This window comes from Echinops telfairi, unplaced genomic scaffold, assembly GCF_000313985.2.
Source record: "Echinops telfairi isolate 266 unplaced genomic scaffold, ASM31398v2 ScPeMD7_7469;HRSCAF=8507_1, whole genome shotgun sequence".
Taxonomy (NCBI): Eukaryota; Metazoa; Chordata; class Mammalia; order Afrosoricida; family Tenrecidae; genus Echinops; species Echinops telfairi.
In genome coordinates this window covers 51,886,917-51,903,947 of record NW_022111373.1, presented here as the reverse complement: position 1 = coordinate 51,903,947, position 17,031 = coordinate 51,886,917, and the positions used below count along the sequence as shown (strand labels likewise).

The following is a 17,031-nucleotide window of genomic DNA, read 5'->3' as shown; positions in this document are numbered from 1 at the left end:
ATATATATATATATATATATATGAAAGATGGGGCTATGGAATTATACATAAATGTCGGAGATATATATATGAAAGACGGGACTTTCTACTCCTGTGGATGGCTCGCCTCAGAAACCCACAGGGGCAGTTGTACCTGTGGCAGAACCAGCCCGCGTCAAGTCACTTGGTTGTTGTGGAGAGCTGCTTACTCCCTTTGACTCGGATTGACCCACTGGTCCCTTTCCTGTAGGGTGTCTATGAGTCGAAGTCAATTCAGTAGCCCTGAGTTTGGATTTTGGTTTACATATAAATGCCATTCACTCTCATTCCCCCTGAGTTTATATATTAGATGATTTCTTAGAGATAAAATGGGCTGAGTTCCAGAGCTAGCCAAATAGGCCCAGGACTCTGATTGGAGCTGAGCCTCTGAGATTCATTAGGGACATGGGTGCAGGGAAAGGGAAGGGGGAATGGCTCTCAACTTCTGGAGTTAGAACCAAGGGGTGTCTAAAACATTCATGATAGGGGATGGAAGTGGGACTGAGGACCACAGAAAGGACAAAGCCCCCAGCTCCGAATGGGAAGCCAGGAAGGGGTGCGGAGCACCAGGGCAGACAAGAGAGGACGGATGGAGAAGGCTTGTCCAGGGAAGAGATGATCTGACGTTTCAAGTGAAAGATCCAGGCATCCTTTCGTAGATCCAATAGTCTCTTACGAGTAGTGGGGAAGGTACTTAGGATTATGGGATATAAAAATGGAGATAAACCAGTCTGTCACTCTCAAGTATTTTTATATCTATGCTTTGGGGAGAAAATCCTGAGCTAGTTAGCAGTAATAGGATATGTTATGATAGAAAAGAATGCAAATTTGTTATGTCATTTTAAAAATGACAAATTAAACATTTAAGTCTATCCTTAATTAGTGACCAAAATGGCAGATTATACATGAAAACATGTTTTACTTGGCATTCATGTAAGGTTGGACTGGTATGGGCTCTTTCCCAGAAAACAAAGACTTGTGGGGATTCAGGCCCATGTAACTCATCAGCTGTAGTGACTGACTGTCACATAGTCAGCACTGAATAAGAGCAGTGTTGCTGTTAACAAGGAGCTGATATCATTCTTTTAAGGTCATTATTAAAAGATCATTTTGGGATAACAGTTGTATGAGACCCTAATAAAATGTTAAAATTTAAAAAAGATCATTTTATTGGGGGCTCTTAAAGCTCTTACAACAATCCATACATCAATTGTATCAAGCATATTTGTACATATGTTGCCATCATTATTTTCTAAACATTTACTTTCTTTTTGAGCCTTTGGCATCAGCTCCTTGTTTTTCCCTCCCTCCCTCTCCCCTCCCACCTTTGTGACCCCTTGATTCTATTTTAGTTATGAATTTAATGTATCATTTATTTTCATATCTTACACCAACAGCTGTGTCCCTTCCCCCATGGTTTCTTGATGTTTGTCCCCTATGGGAGGGCGGGGCGGATGTTATGTGTCCATCATTGCGATCGGTTCCCCCTTTCTCCCCTCTTCTCCCCACCTTCCCCCTACCCACCTGGTATCACTACTCCCATTCCTGTTCCTGGATTCCGCGTGTCGTGAGCTCTTATCTCTCATCTGTACCTGTGCACACGCTCCTGCCTCTCGCTGTGGGCTAGACCGGATTTAATTCATGAGGGTAAGTCTCTCTGGAAGCTCTGATCAGACTTGCCAGAACGTAATCATTATTTCTTTAGAAAGTTATCACAGTTTTGCATATTCTCTAACAGCTAATGTATATTCGTAAGGCATGTTGTACAACCTCACACCTTGTTTTCTTTTGTTTTTACTTGTAGATTAACTGCCTGAGGAATTGCAAGACCTATCAAGCCAGAAAACCTCTTTGGTTCTATAACACTTCCCTCAAGTTTTTCCTTAATAAGCCAATGCTTGCGGATGTTGTCTTTGAAATACAAGGTACAGGCCAAATTTTACAAAGTCCTTTTACTCAGTTTTAGTTCGTATTTTGTTTCCTCACTTTCTATTTCAGCTTTGAATACTTTGGGGGAAAGAAAGCTTATTCTCTATATCCTGTGTAGGTTAACATTCCTGAATTTCAACAGGATTTTCCAGAAAGTGAATACATACATATTTTATCATATACTTCATTAACTTTTAAGGTCCAACGAGTTTTGGGCTAGTCTGTATTATACCATTATATGTCTTTGGTTGCTTATTTCTTAAAGATCCTAGTTTTTTTATTCGTCTGAAACCAGCCCTGGTAAAATCACTTTGTTACTGTGGAGAGCCGTTCCGTCACTCTTGACTCAGATGGATCCAGTGTGCAGAGTAGAACTCCCCATGGCACTTTTCCAAACTAACTGTGTAGGGCTTCAGCCGAGCTAAGAGGGAAGGAGAATTCTGATTGGTAGAAACATACGGCAGCTAACAGTCAGTTTACATTGCAAATCTCACCCCAGAAAGATTCATTTTGTATCTAACCTTGGTCACTTGCTGAGGCAAACAGTGAAGTGGAAAATTCCCCAAAGTGCCTTCAACAAAGGTCTGTTAGCACTGGGTGCAGTCTGAGTCTGGGCCTTTGAGAATGGGACAATAATAGTGACTTTTAGGTAGGTGTGTGTGTGTGTGTGTGTGTGTGTGTGTGTGTGTGTGTGTGTAAGTAAAACCAAAACCAATTTCACTGTCATCAAGTCAATGCTGACTCATAGCGACCCCTGTGGGTTTCCAAGACTGTTTACAGGAGTAGAAAGCTGTCTTTTTACTTTGGAGTTGCTGGTGGTTTCGAACTGCTGACCATGTGGATGGCAGCCCAACATATAACCTATGAATGGTATGTGTATGCATGTGTGTATGTATGTGCATGTACGTATATATGTATGTGTTTATACACACACACACATATGAAAGATTTGAAATGCAAGTATTTTACTCGAGCTTCGTAGTCCATTTACTCCAAGTCAGAGGAAGAAAGAAGTTTTTATTTAGAAGGTATTCCCACAGGGAGACCATAGTAAAACAGACAGTCTTGTGGTATCCTGTTTGAAATCAGAAACATAGGGCATATATACCCTTTGTCTTGGGATTTACACTTTGGGGAGTCACATACAGATGTTTGACATTAACATCAGTTTCAGGGTAACTACGGGAAACCACCATTGACTGGGAGCAGGCAAACAAAAGAAGTTTTTGTTGACTCTAGACTAGAGAGCGGGGTCTAGCTTTTGGTCCGGGACACCGGGGGAGACATCTCACTCTATCCCGCCTGCTTTTGAGCAGCACAGCAAGCTAGAACAATCCCGCAGAGCCTGCATTAAGTAAAGCAGCCTAGGCTAACTGCATTTTGTAAGGGAGATTTTTCTAACTGCATTAACTACATTAACTTGGGTTGCAGCGACTAACGGAAACACAGACTTTACGTAATCCTTTTGCCATTTTAGGACACCCGCCACCCCCACCAGCCACAAAACAGCCTCTGAATTAGTCCCTAATATTTTTACAGCCCGATTTGCTAGTTGCCAGAATAAAACTCCAGCTTGTTTTTCTAACGCCAGTTCTCATAAATTATTCATTAAAAGTAGACCACGCCTTGCCAGGGCTAATGCTCTGGGTGATTTCAGAATCCCCTGATTAGCTTCTTAGACAAACAGCTCTGTGGATGGTGGTGTTTACTAAAAATGCGTGGCATATTCTGTTCATCCAAGAAAAACAGCCATGATTTTTCTTTTACAAATCATCTAATAAGCTTCACATTCAAACAGAAAAGACCACATACACAGCAAGAATAAGCGTGATTGGCAAATCAGATGATCTCTCTTTCCAAAATTAGTTCAGGAAAAACAACAAAACCAACACCACCACCCCACTCCCCGCAAACCCCCCCCCCCTCCATCTAGAAAGCCGGCACTGAGGTATCTGTGTTCCGAACAGAAGTGGCAGATGCCACAGGCAAAGCCCAATGCTGCTTTTCAGATAACTCACTCCCTGGGGGCCCCGAGCTCTGCCCCCTGGCCATGATGGTGTTCCGGGTAATTTAGATGCCCACTGAGCAGCTCAGGGAGATGGGAATAGAGTAAAGACAAGCATTCCCAGCAACAGTGGACGAAAACAAAATGAAAACCTCTTGCCACCACGTTGTTTCTGACTCGTGGCCACCCACTGCATTTCACTGTGGATCTGTGCCCCACAGGGTTTCCTGTGGCAAGCACAGAGTCAGGCATTTCTTCAGATGTGCCTCTAGGTGGATTTGAGCAGCCAGCCTTGTAGGTAGTGGCTAAATGTTCACCTGATTGCTTCACTCAGGAATACATGTGAGAATCCAGGGCACTGATGTTCATAACCAGGGGGACTAAAGAGGATTCTGAAGGTTGTCTATGTATTTTTTAGTGGCTGTTTGCATTTTCTAGTGGTATTTTAGTTGGGCCATGGTGAGTTCTGTTGAGTATCTTCTACTATATGATAAACTACAGTGTTCTTATTGATGAGATGAATCACCTTTGATCTTCCTGGATGATGCTAAGAATAAACACTGCCAGCTACTGGTCCTTTGGCCTGGGCCGACTCACTTCTTCCACATTATTTTCTGACATAGTTTGTTCTATAAATAAGGTCCGATCCATATAGTTGATTAAGTACCCACTTCCTGAGTCAGAATCATGTTCTAGCTCTCTGTCCTTTTGCCCGAGTGACGTTGATGAGTGATTTGAGTGTTCCTAACTCTTCATCATCATTATTTAGAAACAAATTTCTGTGGGATTATCTCAGATTAATGACATCCTTCGTGTGTGTTTTCGAAGCTTAACTGGAAGAAGGGAACCAGATTTACTGATCTCACAAGGAAACTTACAATGACCATTGAAGGATTTCTTGTGTTTTTTACAGTTCCTATAACAAGGACTTTTTTAGTAAATGATTACAGTTGACTCTTGAAAAGCATGTGTTTGGGCTCAATTATACTTGGGTTCCTTTTCCTGATTGCTATTGTAGTCAAAAGTAGAAGGCCAGCTTCAAAGAAAACCCTTGACAAGAGGCATGAGCACAGTGGCTGCAATAATAGGCTCAAATGATGACCACTGTGAGGCTGGTGCAGGAGCAGGCGGTGGCTTGTTCTCTTGGACACGGGTGCTGCGAGTCAGAACGGAGTCAACAGTACAGCAGCAACAGCATGGCCGTGAGCTCACGAGTGTCTGCTTAACATGCTGCTGTGTGCGACGAATCCTTCCCATGAAAGAAGATGTTGTCTCTCCAGTAACTGCTAGCGTCTCACCTTTCCATCTCCCCTAACTGGAAAGACTGACTACTCAAGTGAGATCATTCACATCACTCAGCTCACCGGTGCTTAGCAGGGCCCCTGCACTTCAAACCCATATTGCCCGAGGGTTAATTGTATTGTTGTTGACTTAGTGATCCTGTTGATCCTGAGGATCAACAACTCATGCACAAATGCTCTCCAAAATAGACATTGCGTATAGAGAGTCCATAACATGAGAGAGGGTTGGTTTTCTGCCAGACGTGCTAACGAGGTAGCACAGTTTGAGATCCACATTTCTCGGGGACCCTGAATAACTGTGATGCTATTGGAAGCTCATGATGTAGGGATTGTCTCCTGTCCCACGGTGTCTTTCTTGCTGCATTATAACATAGCTGTCATATTTGCTTTAAATTTTTTATTTTATCTTATATTTTATTTAACCCAATACATTTATTTAACCCAATACATAACCCAAGTATTATTTCAGCATGTCTTCAATATCATTAGCAATTCAAGATCACTAACAAGGTATATTTTTTTCATTCTAAATCTTCGCAATGCAGTGTATTTTACCCAAACAGCACATCTCAATTTAGATCAAAGATGGCTCGTGGCCTTGTAGACGGCAAAGCTCTGTTGTTCTTGGGTGCTGTCAGATTGGCCCCGACTTGATATGAGCCTGTGTGCTACTGAACAAACTGCTTGGCTCTTGCCATCCTCACAGTGGTCCCTGCTTGCTTTTAATAGACATAGGAGGCATGGGTAGTTTGTTAGGTGTGGAAATTCTGACTCTTGCCGACTTTATAAGACAGAGTAGAACAGCCCCCGTGGGTTTCCAGGATTATAAATCTTTAGTAGAAAGCAGAATGCCGCATCTTTCTCCTGTAAATGGGGCTGGGTTTCGAACTTATAACCCACTATTCCATCAGGGTCGCTATAAGTTAGAATTGACTCAATGGCAGTCAGGGAGAAAAAAAAGAGTGGAAATGCATCGAATGGTATGCAACAATAATACTTTGTGTAAACGCAATGCCACTGGGTAGGCACTGGACTGCCAGCCATGGGGTCAGCAGCTCAAACTGAGCAGTCGTTCTGCAGAAGAAAATGGAAGCTTGGTGGCCATAGAGATTTACAGCTTCATAATTCCTGTATAGAGGCACTTTGAGTTGGAATCAACTCAATGGCAAAGGACTTGTTTTGTTTTTTTGGGAATGAGTGGATATCCGTTTGCTGGCATACAACAACAATAATTGATATAGGAAGCATTGCACCAAACAGTATGCTAGTGTAGCCTACTGAAAAGATGCTCACCGGGAGTGTGAAGCCTATCAAGATACAAAGTTATAGTGAGAAAGATAAGTAGGGAATCATTTCACTCACTCTCTTACTTTTCTTTCATTATTCTGCCTTTTACTCTTGCCAGGACCTGTTCACACTCCCCCACCTATGAGGGTCACTGGGGTCAAGAAGAAAGAGCTATTTGTGTGCCTAGCAGCAGCTGTAGGGCACCCCTGATAGCTTCCCATGTCAGGGACAGAGAGTAAGTAGCAGGAATGTGGTGGGAGCAGGTTCTCTGCGTCAGACGAGGAGCCAGTGAAGCCTGGAGGTGGGAGTGTTGAGACGGGAGTAGGGTTACAGAAAGCCACAGTGTTTTCTGTTTTGAGCCTGCATTCTTCACTCCTGCTTGGCTTTGCCTTTCAACTTGAGTCCCTGCGCAAAGGGCGGTTAACATTTCTGGACTTCATGACTTCTCCCTTGCCAATGGAGATGAATCAGATAGATTCTGAAGTCTTTTTTTTTTTTTTGGTATTAATAGCCTCCCTTCTGTGATTCCTCCTGCCCAGTAGGTAGTAATGCCAATACGAGGGAGAAATTCTGAGTTGGGAGAAGTTGAGGATAAAATAGGCGTCGTTGTCCTGCTGAAGAGGTGGAGGGTGTTTTTATTCACTTCAGTGTGGTCACTCAGGCCCTGTGGCAGCAGGTCCAGGTTACCAGGGCAGTCTCTGATGTTCTTCTGGAATTCTTCCAATTCCAGAAGTGTAGGGAGAAGAGGAAAAGCCAGAGGCGTGCTAGAGGAGGAGGAGGAAGGAGAGAGAATCACTAGTTGATAGCTCTCCCAGAGTATCCAACAGTTTGGTAGATAGTCATGACACTATATTCTTCTGATTTTGAACCTCAGATATGATTGTTACATAATAGTGTATGTAGAATGATACCATTTATAGAAGCTATGTCTGTTAGGTTTCTAAATGTAAAAGAAAGTTTTAAAAGGTATTTTAAAAATAGAAGACTATGTCGAGCATTGTGAGCAGTGGCTATCTTTCAAGAATGAGATGGGATGTCCTGATTAGAGAAATGGCATAATTACTGGACCTTTTAAAGTATAAGAAGAGTCAGATAATACATAAAGACACACCCATGCAAGTTTATAAACAAATGCATTCAAAAGATGGATAGCACATAAAGATGCACATATACAAATCCACTCACACTCTGCTCTCCAATAATAATCATTATTGACATTTTGACATATTTCCCTAGGGAAATTTGACATTTTTCTTCTGCTTAAGAATAGGAGTAGGTAAGAAATAGTATCCAGTTGTGTATCTTTTGTTTTTAAACATGTGCCACAAGATTTTGCATGGCGTTAAACCTTTCATAGCGTTCTGTTTACTGTCGTATGGAGCCATGTCCTGCCTTTCTCTTTGGACATGAGGGTAGGTGTTTTCCACTTTTTCAGTATCACAAAATGTAGCTGTATTGAAGTTTTACTGTAATTTTCTCATTCTGAAATTAGAATTACTTCCTTGAGGTAGATACTTAGGCAAAGGATTTGAACATCTCTCACTCAACTCCCTCCCGTTGAATTGGTGTCGACTCATAGAGACCCTGTAGGGCAGAGTAGAACTTCCACTGTGAGTTTTTGAGACTGTAACTCTTTACGTTAGTAGAAAGCCTCATCTTTCTCCTGTGGAGCAGCCAGTAGTTTCGAACTCTTTACCTTGCAGTTCAAGCCCCACAAATAACCACTATGCCACCAGGACTCTCTTTGAACATCTAAATGCAGGCGATTAAGTTATTTGCTATTAAATTGTTTATGCCCAGCAATATTGTACTGGTTCCTGTTGGTGGTGTCTTAAGAGTGGTTGTTTTACTAAGTAAGCCTCCATCAGCATTAAGTATGCTTATATAGATTTTTTTCTTGCAAATTTGGTAGAGCTGCTTGTTTTTAACACTCTAAGCTATGTTCATGAAGCCCAGATTGTGCATATCAAAAGCCAACTCTGCACTAAGCCATTGAACTTTTTAGTTTTGAGGCACTCTTAGATTAAGGATGGTAGCACGGATGCTCTGGCTGCAGTTCTGCTAGAGATGATGCGTGTCCGTCAAGTGCCTCAACTGCCCCGTGCGTCTGTATCATCATTCCAACAGTTGAGGAGTGGTCAGGTAACTCTTTCCATGTCATAGCACTAGTCACCCAGAAATAAAGCAAACCAATCTCACTGCCATCGAGTCAATACTGACTCATAGTGACCCTATCGGCCACGCTGGATTTAACCCTGAGAATTTCTGAGACTGTAACTGTTTACAGGGGTAGAAAGCCCTGTCTTTCTCCCTTGAAGCCGCTGGTGGTTTTGAACTTTGGACCTTGCAGATTGAAGCCCAACCTGTAACTGGCTATACCACCTGGGCTCCTTACCCAGAGATAAGGAAACAGCCCTTTGCACCCAGGCCTTTCTAACTCAAAGACCAGTGCAGAGCACATTGAACACACATGACCGAAAAGTTAAACATGATCCTCAGAATGACTGAGTCCCAGCTTTCGCGCTGTTCACAGTTAAAGGGTGTTCTCTGGTATACACTATTTTATATTTTTAACACCTGCAAAATTTATACAGTAATACCTCAGTTGCCTAAAGCCTCCAAGCTCAAACTTTCCACTGTTCATAACAGCAGAGATTTAAAAAAAAATTGACTTGGTGTTTGTAACTTTGCTCAATAGTCGAATGAAAATCCCACTTGAAAACACCTGTGAGTCATGGGTCTCATGTCACCTTGGACACAACGGGGTGCCACTTCAGTCTAAGTGCCCCTCTTGCTCAGACTACAAGTGGTGTTTATGTTAGTGTGTTAAAACATTCATCGTTGTGCTTTTTAAAATGTGTGTGGGCTTTATTTGTGTAGAATATCATCACCATGGTTCCAAAGAAAGTTAATGATACCAGCCATAAAGCTTCTAAAGGAAGTTAGTGATTCCAAGACTGTAACTCTGTATGGGAGTAGAAAGCCCCATCTTTCCCCTTAGAAGCGCTGGTGGTTTCAAACTGCTGAACTTACGATTAGCAGCCCAAGGCATAACTGTTACGCCACCAGTGCCCTGTGATCGTAGGCGCATGGGGCTCAAAATGAGAAGAGTGAAGGTTGCTAGATGTCCCCAGTCTTTATTTTCCCGATTAATAACCTCTTTATTCTGTAAAAGCAGATGAAAGTCATGTTCATTGAAACACTGACATTGCAAAGTACAGGGAGAGGCCTGGGGAGAAGGAAACAAAAACCTCTACATGTCCTGCTAATACTGTCTCCCCAACAAGACCGTAACGCTGTGTCCCACATTCACTCACTTCTATAACAGACCACAAATGAAATCTTCTCTGGAAGATACGCTGCTCCTCTTTGAGATGGCAGGGAAGAGGGACCGAAAGGTGGGGTAGGAGACTTTATTCTTTTGGCAGATCCTCTCAGTCATTATAGATATTGCTGCACTGTTAATAAAAAATATATGCTTCTCTGTAAAGCATTTAAAAAAAAATTCCATGGATGAGGCCTCAGCTCAAGTATCTCCAAATCATTGTTGTCCAGTCCCTGACCCTTCCGTGGTGATTTCTTAGTTGTTTTCCGGATCAGTGCCATTCTCTCTTTGTGAGCTTCTGTGGTGCAAGCTTTCTTGTAGGGGCGGATTTCTTCAGAGCCAAATCCTGGGATCCACATGTTTCGCTGGCGCTTTAGATGCAGCTGGACATCTTTCACCTCCAGGGTGCTGGACTTGCGATGCCTGGCAAGCTGGCAGGCTGCTGTCACCACACTCTCAATAAAATCATCAGCAATCTGCAGCAGCATCTCCTCTACATCTTTATCCAACTGCTCATTAGGGTCCACTTCTCTTATTAAATCTTGCAATTTCTTCTTCGTCAATACCTGATTGTTTTCAGGGCTGAGCCGCCCTCCAGCACAAGGAATGCCTGGTATCTTTACCACCGTCGTGCTGTTGGCCGTGCAGCCTTGCGGAGGGGTGCTGGCTGGTTCTGGTTTGATGGACGAGGAATTGGAGAGGTTGATTAAGGCTGAGGGGCCAGACTGGTTCATAATCTGTCGAGCTTTGGACTTCAGCTCATAGAGCTTATCAAGATCCTGCTTCTTTTTGGAGCTGTTAGGACCAAGGCCAATCAACCACTGCGGGCCAGGTGCTGACTCCCTCCTCCCGCTCTTCTTCCTCAGCTGCCAGGGCCCAAGACTCACAGGCAGCAGCGTCTATCTCCCCATGATATGCGGAGAGTGCCCCAGTGAAATGTCGTCTCAGCAGCCGGTCCGACTCCCCCAGTCTTCTTAACTCCCCAAATCAATCAAATTCGAAGCCCAGGGCCAGAACTCAAGGTAGCAGCATTTGGCAGACAGCGGCAAATATTTTCTCTCTGAGACATGAATCAGCCACAAAATCAACTTCTCCATACATCATATCTTTTTTTAAAACCTATTAACAATACAGCTAAAGTAAGAAATCGTTGCAAAATTTGAAAAGGAGAGAAATTATTGCGAAATTTGAATCAGGTTGCCGCTTGTTTGACTTAGCAGCTGAATACATGGTTAAGACCATGTTATCAAGATTTTGGGGGAAGAAAAATAAAAGAAGGTGATTAAAGCAGCCAATATAGTGAAAGGTGTTGTAGTAGTTACATTATCTTATGTCAACTTGCAAAGGGGTGGAGTCTAACCTGTCTATCAGGTCATAGCCAATGATGCCTCTGTGTGGGCATGGCCCTTACCTGAGGATTCTGGGAACTCCAGGTGGGACACACACTCTCTACTTGGTATTCCTGATGACAAGCCACATGGAGCTACGCTGATGGAAGCCAGAGCCCAGGAGTTGGAGGAGTCACGTGGAGACCCACGCCAGCACTGAGATGCTTCTACTGTCACTGGATCCACAAATCTTTTCACCCACTGGACTGTGATTTTCCAGCATTTGGCGTCATTGCATGTGTTATGTGAGTCTGAAGAGGAATTTATCGACTGGTATCAGACATATGGGCTAATATCGGGCTTACGGACTTGGTCTGGACTGGGCTGGGATGTTTTATTAATATACAATTACTCTTTTATATGAAGCTCTTTCTTAAACACATATGAGTGCCTATGAATTTGTTTCTCTCGTCAACCCGGCCTAACAAGGTATGAACTCGTTAACCAGGAAACAAAGAACCCTGACCATCAAAGAGGTTGGAAAGTGATGGCTAATTTGGATAAATCAGAAGCAGCTTGATGGCGAAGTGATATGTGAGAAGGCTACAAGCCTCCATAGTGATATGGAGTCTGTGAAAAATGAAATTATAAGTCTAATTTTCGAGCCTCAGAAGCAATTAGCTTGGTTTTCCATTGTGGGAAAAGTATATTCAGTACTCAAACTTTGCTGTGTTGGAACATGAGTTTGGAACCAGTTGATTGAGTTCTACAACCGAAGTATTACTGCACCTGGCAAAGAAGTTTGCTTTTGGGTTAGCTCCTATCACTGCCTTCCAGGGTGGCAACATTTAAGGCTCCTGGGCTTAGTTGCAGTCAGGCTTCAATGTCACTCTGGAAAATTGACTCCTGTCTTTTTTGCGCTCTAAATAGCTGTTGCAAGTGTGAATAAATTTCTAACTTTCTGATGGTGAAAGAGAGCATTAATGTATCTCAAATGTATTTATATTGAACTTAAGATTGACTCAGAGTAATAGTTGGATGACAACCTTTCTTGAATTGTAAATATAAAACCTGCTTTTTTAAGTTGCAGTGGAATTTTCAGAAGACCTTGTGATTTTTTTTCTTTAGATATGTTACCTAAAATATTTATAATGCCAAATATATATTTTAGATATTTACATGTGTGAAATAATTCACATTGAGCTGCCACTTTGTTTTTAATATAAAGTTATATACAGTAATGAGAAAGATAACTTAAAGTTAATTATACATATAACCATACTTTTTCTACTCACATGACAATAGTAAATTTGTATCATATGTAATAACTTCACTTATGTTTTTAGCATCAATATGACTCAACCTTATGAGAGGCACAGTGAAATCTGACCGAGAATAGACTCCGGCCGGCTAGGTCAGGGCTGAAGTGCTGGGCATCAGCAAGATGAGCAGGTAGGGAAGGGAGCCTTGGATTAGAAAGACGGGGTTGTCGTCGCTGCTGCTTTCAGGCAGCGTTACGGTAGTGGTCTGGTGGAGTTCCTTTCTGGTTCTGAAACTTTGCTCCTCACCTGTAAAGTAGGGAAAGGAAGTGTTTCCTCATACAGTTTGTCACAGGATGGACATGGAGCCCATAAAGGACTAGCTGGGGCCTGTAGTGTAGAGTCCACTCCCTGCCAACGGCAGCCGACGCTGTATGATCACAGTATTCTTCCTTACTGAAACCAGGTACACAATCAAATCCTCCTTTTAAAACGCTTAGGCTGTCACCAGCAACTAACAGAAGTAGATGTGGGACCTGAAGCTTCTTGAATATCCTTGTAACGGCTGTTCGCTTCCACTGCCATCTTCAGCTTCTTGGTATCCGTTTGCATTAAGTAACAAAAGCTCTACGGAGGAGTAGTAGCTCTGTCCTGATTACTTATTTGGCATCTGTTTCAAATCTCTCTTGAGCTAGGAAAGATCCAGTTTTCAGTAGAAAACAATTAAACATCGTATTGTTGAAGGTGGAAATGCAGTTTGAGAAGGTATGACTAATTTTAGGATATGGTAAAAACAACGATCTTTGACAATTAATAAGTAACGACTAGAAAACGGTGGGGGGGGGTGGCTGTATATTTTTGCCTCACCCTTATCGTCTCTCCCTTATAAAAATTTCCTTTAAATTGTAACAGCAAAGAAAGGAAAGAAGAAAAGAGAATTTGGGGCCTTGACATTTTCAAAGTACATGTTTATCTTTTAACTAGAAAATTGATGTCTTGTGGCGGTATCTTGTGGTACCCAGTGTCGAATCTAATTATACAAAAAAACAAAAGCAAAAATATGACTTTGTCCCTGAAGGAATTCTGCAGCTGTATCCTATTGCTGACTGGTATATAAACACTCCATTTTCTTGATTCAGCATATTTTTATATGTAGTGTGTAAAAACAAGACTATACTGAGGTACGGTACAATTTCATAATCGAACGTTTATAACACCAAAACAGCAGCCTGGAAGGGTGGAAAATTGAAGTTGATGTTCTCTGAGTCCAGCGGTTCTCAGCCTTTAATATAGTTCCTCATGTTGTGGTGAACCCCAACCATGACATTATTTTCATTGCTACTTCATCACTATCATTTTGCTACTGTTATGAACCGGGTGGCCCCTGTGAAAGGGTCCCTCGATCCCCAGCCTGAGAAGGCTGTGGCTTAGCCTAACATGTAAGGACTCTTCAAACTAAATTGCAAGCCTGAGAAGGTTTAGGAATACATCAGGGCATGGAGGGTTCGGCTGGTGCTCTTTAACCACAGTGATTACCTGGACAGCTCAGTTCGACTGTCACGCTTACTTCTAAAATGCCATCCCCCTGCCCTATCCTATATCCCGATGATGTTTTTTCTATACTCAAATGATAGGCTATTTAGGTTGTTTAAAACCTACTTGTAATTTTCCTTCCTTTCTTTTTCATGGTACCCTATTGAATATTTTAAAAACCTTAAAATTATAAGTCAAATGTTTACTTATTTGAGTTGCTTGTTAATCACCATGTCTGAGGGGGCTTCCCAAAGTTCATGGGAAAATAGAATGAAAAGATACTGGGATTTTCTTTTTTTTTTTTATGAACTCTTTGCAGCCCCCTCCTACAGATCATGTAGAGACGAGTGCTGGGAGGGTTCATGGGAACCCTGTCCCCTGGCACCGATGGGTGGTGTAACACTGCCTTGAGTGCCAGGGCAGGTGAGGAGGAGCCGGGCAGCGAGGCGGGGCAGGGACCCTGCTGGTGGTGGGGAGCAGTGTGGTTAGGCTCATCACAGTGTAAGCAGATATGGCTCGATCAGGTAGTGCTTCTTTGTGGATCCGGAGGGATGAGTGGCTTTGAAGAAAGAACCCTTTTCTTCCTTCCTAAGCCAGGAAAGGCCTTGCTTGGGTTTAAAGGGAATGGAGTACTCAGTTGTGAGTGTTTTAGAGAATAATTGGTGCCCTTGATAAGCAGGCGATTGTAGGGATGTGTAGGTGAGCACTCCGGCAGAACAATGGTTGGTTTGGCTCAGAGAGTTGCTTTCTGGAAGTGTATGAGCTTTGTCCCTTGCACTGCCTGTGGGATTTTCTACTGCACTAGAAGCTTTGCCTGCCCCAAAGTTTCCTCGTCTTTGTCTCTTTAGTTCCCAAGATGGTGGGTGTTTAATAAAGATCTATTGAGCAATTCTAGCCTGAACGGAAAGCTCCCAATGTGGACGCGTGGTTTCCTGAAGAGGCCCCAGTGGTTAGCGCCACGCCTGCCTGCCTGCCTGCCTGCCTGCCTGCCCGTCTGCAGTGGCGCTGTGCTTTGGAGCAGTCCCGGGGAAGCTTCCCAAGCTGTACCTCACGTATCAGAGGAAGCCAGCCACCAGCGACCAAAGGCCCGTAGGCGCAGTTGTACAGCGATCCGATATGAAGCTCATAGTACATCATAGAGGACAGGAAAGACAGGAGAGAGAATAAAATCAAGGAGTCAGATGCGTTTATGGCAGCATGGCCACCTCAGCTCCTCTTGAGGGTCCACATGGAACTGGGAGAAGAGAGAGAGAGCACCTTTACTATGTTGAGACATTTATAGGTAGCCAGAGACATGCACATTCAGAAGTTACATGTGTTACCAGGTGAGTGGATTCTACATTAAGGTCCCTGAGCTCATAGGTGAGGAAACCGAATACCTACAAGGTGGCTGGGTGACATAGCAGGAGGACATAGCAAAAGGATGTCTGCTTCTATCGGGAGATAAAATCAACTGTGTGCTCATTTTAAGGCAGCACAGCTGTTAAGGGGAGAATCTGTGGGGATACTTAAAGCAGGAGAATGCACTTGGACTTTACCTCTAACTTACCAAAGTGGAGGCTCTCCTACCGTGGAATACCAGTGTCCCAGATCCCCTCTGTTGTACGTGAGGGAATACAGCCCTCGTCATGGTTCCCTCAGTGCTAGTTTCCCACCCGTGTGGGAGCCTCAGTTTAACGAGCTCAGTGAGGTGTACAGGCTGAGGGGCCGTTTACGGTCCAAATTGCTCCAGCTCTCTCCGAAGCTGATGCGGTTTGTGTAGGAAAGAGAGGTCCCCTAGGGAGGCAGCGAGGGTGCTGTGCTCCTGTCCCTCCAAATGTTCCCTAAGTTCTGAAATGCTCTTCATGACTCCACAAGATTCAGGAGAATCCTCTCGTCCTTCCGGCTGTGATCGACGGACCACCGAGGTCTAGAGCAGTTTGCATCTTCGTTTTCTGTTCCTAATAAGAGGAAGCCTGGCCAGAACTGTGCTCTGAGCACGACCAAGAAGGGTGAGGGTGTTTTCTTGGGAGGCACGTGGGCCGGTCGGAAAGGGAAAGTGTTTCACTATAAAAACATGAAGGACAAATATGTTACCCGAGTTCCTCTATTTTCAGGAAATCAAATCAGTAACTAATAATTGTAAAGTGTTCAACTTTTGAACTCTCCTTTTTCATTTAAAAACCAAAACGTTAGCATTTCCTTCCAGGTTGAGTTTGGTCTCACTTATCTCTGATTTAGTCTTCAACTTGGTTTGTCCATGGATGGTGTAGTGGTTACGTGTTGGGCTGTGATCCACTTGGTCGGCAGTTCAAAACCACCAGCAGCTCCATGGGGGAAAGACTGGAGACTCTACGCCCATCAACAGTTACCATCTCAGAACCTGCAGGGGGCTGCTGTGAGTCAGCACTGACTTGGTGGCAGAGAGTTTGAGAGTTTTTCTGCCTAAGGAGAGGGAACCTTGCTAGAAGAAGCACACTGAGTATTTCTCTTACCTAGCTACTTGTTACCACTGTTTCTCTTTTGGCTCTTGCAGGTGCAACAGTACCAGCCCACAGGGCCATCCTGGTGGCCCGTTGTGAAGTGATGGCAGCCATGTTTAATGGTAATTACATGGAAGCAAAGAGTGTTTTGATTCCAGTTTACGGTGTTTCCAAAGAGACTTTCCTCTCATTTTTAGAGTACCTGTACACCGATTCCTGTTGCCCAGGTGAGAAAGGATAAGTCGTGTCTCAAAGTTCATTCTTTTCTTTTCACTTGTTCTGTTCATTTTCCTGTGAAACCGGCTAAGTCTTATCACCATGGGATCGTGGGATGTGCCGAGCAGTCTGTGGCGTTATTGGCACAACAATGAATCTTCAGTCAGCTCACGGAGGCGAGCAGATGGGAGTCCCTATGGGCTTTCCGACGAGCATCATTGCAGTGCCGTGATGGCTGTTGTAGGTACCCCATAAGTTGTAGGCTGCTTGTAACCAATAATGAGCCCAACCCTACCGGTTGGATCAAAGGGCTCTCTTCCAGAGGGAGTGGAAGGGTGGGGTTGCTGTGTTTATTTATTTATTTATTT

At 43.5% G+C, this 17,031-nt stretch overlaps 2 protein-coding genes across 2 annotated transcripts in view; one reads left to right on the top strand and one right to left on the bottom strand.

Moving 5' to 3' along the window:
- RHOBTB3 (Rho related BTB domain containing 3) overlaps nucleotides 1-17,031 on the top strand; it is an 81,165-nt gene that overhangs the window by 42,627 nt on the left and 21,507 nt on the right. The window contains exons 8-9 of the mRNA XM_045285194.1: nucleotides 1,823-1,943; nucleotides 16,501-16,674. Of these exons, the coding sequence (XP_045141129.1) occupies nucleotides 1,823-1,943; nucleotides 16,501-16,674 (295 nt within the window). The remainder of the gene's footprint in view (nucleotides 1-1,822; nucleotides 1,944-16,500; nucleotides 16,675-17,031) is intronic.
- Nucleotides 9,661-10,614, bottom strand: LOC105978693 (transcription initiation factor TFIID subunit 12-like). Its single transcript, XM_045285019.1, has 2 exons — nucleotides 10,061-10,614; nucleotides 9,661-9,706 (listed from the first exon to the last, which is right to left on the bottom strand). The coding sequence occupies exons 1-2, from the start codon at nucleotides 10,597-10,599 to the stop codon at nucleotides 9,661-9,663; spliced, it is 585 nt and encodes a 194-aa protein (XP_045140954.1). The 5' UTR covers nucleotides 10,600-10,614.

What these genes read in the sequence shown, in the direction of transcription:
- LOC105978693 (XM_045285019.1), bottom strand. Translation starts at nt 10,599, where the DNA reads ATGAACCAGTCTGGCCCCTCAGCCTTAATCAACCTCTCCAATTCCTCG. An exon ending in TTGGAGATACTTGAGCTGAG is followed by an intron (nt 9,707 to 10,060) that starts GCCTCATCCATG and finishes CTGCTTTTACAG; the next exon opens with AATAAAGAGGTTATTAATCG.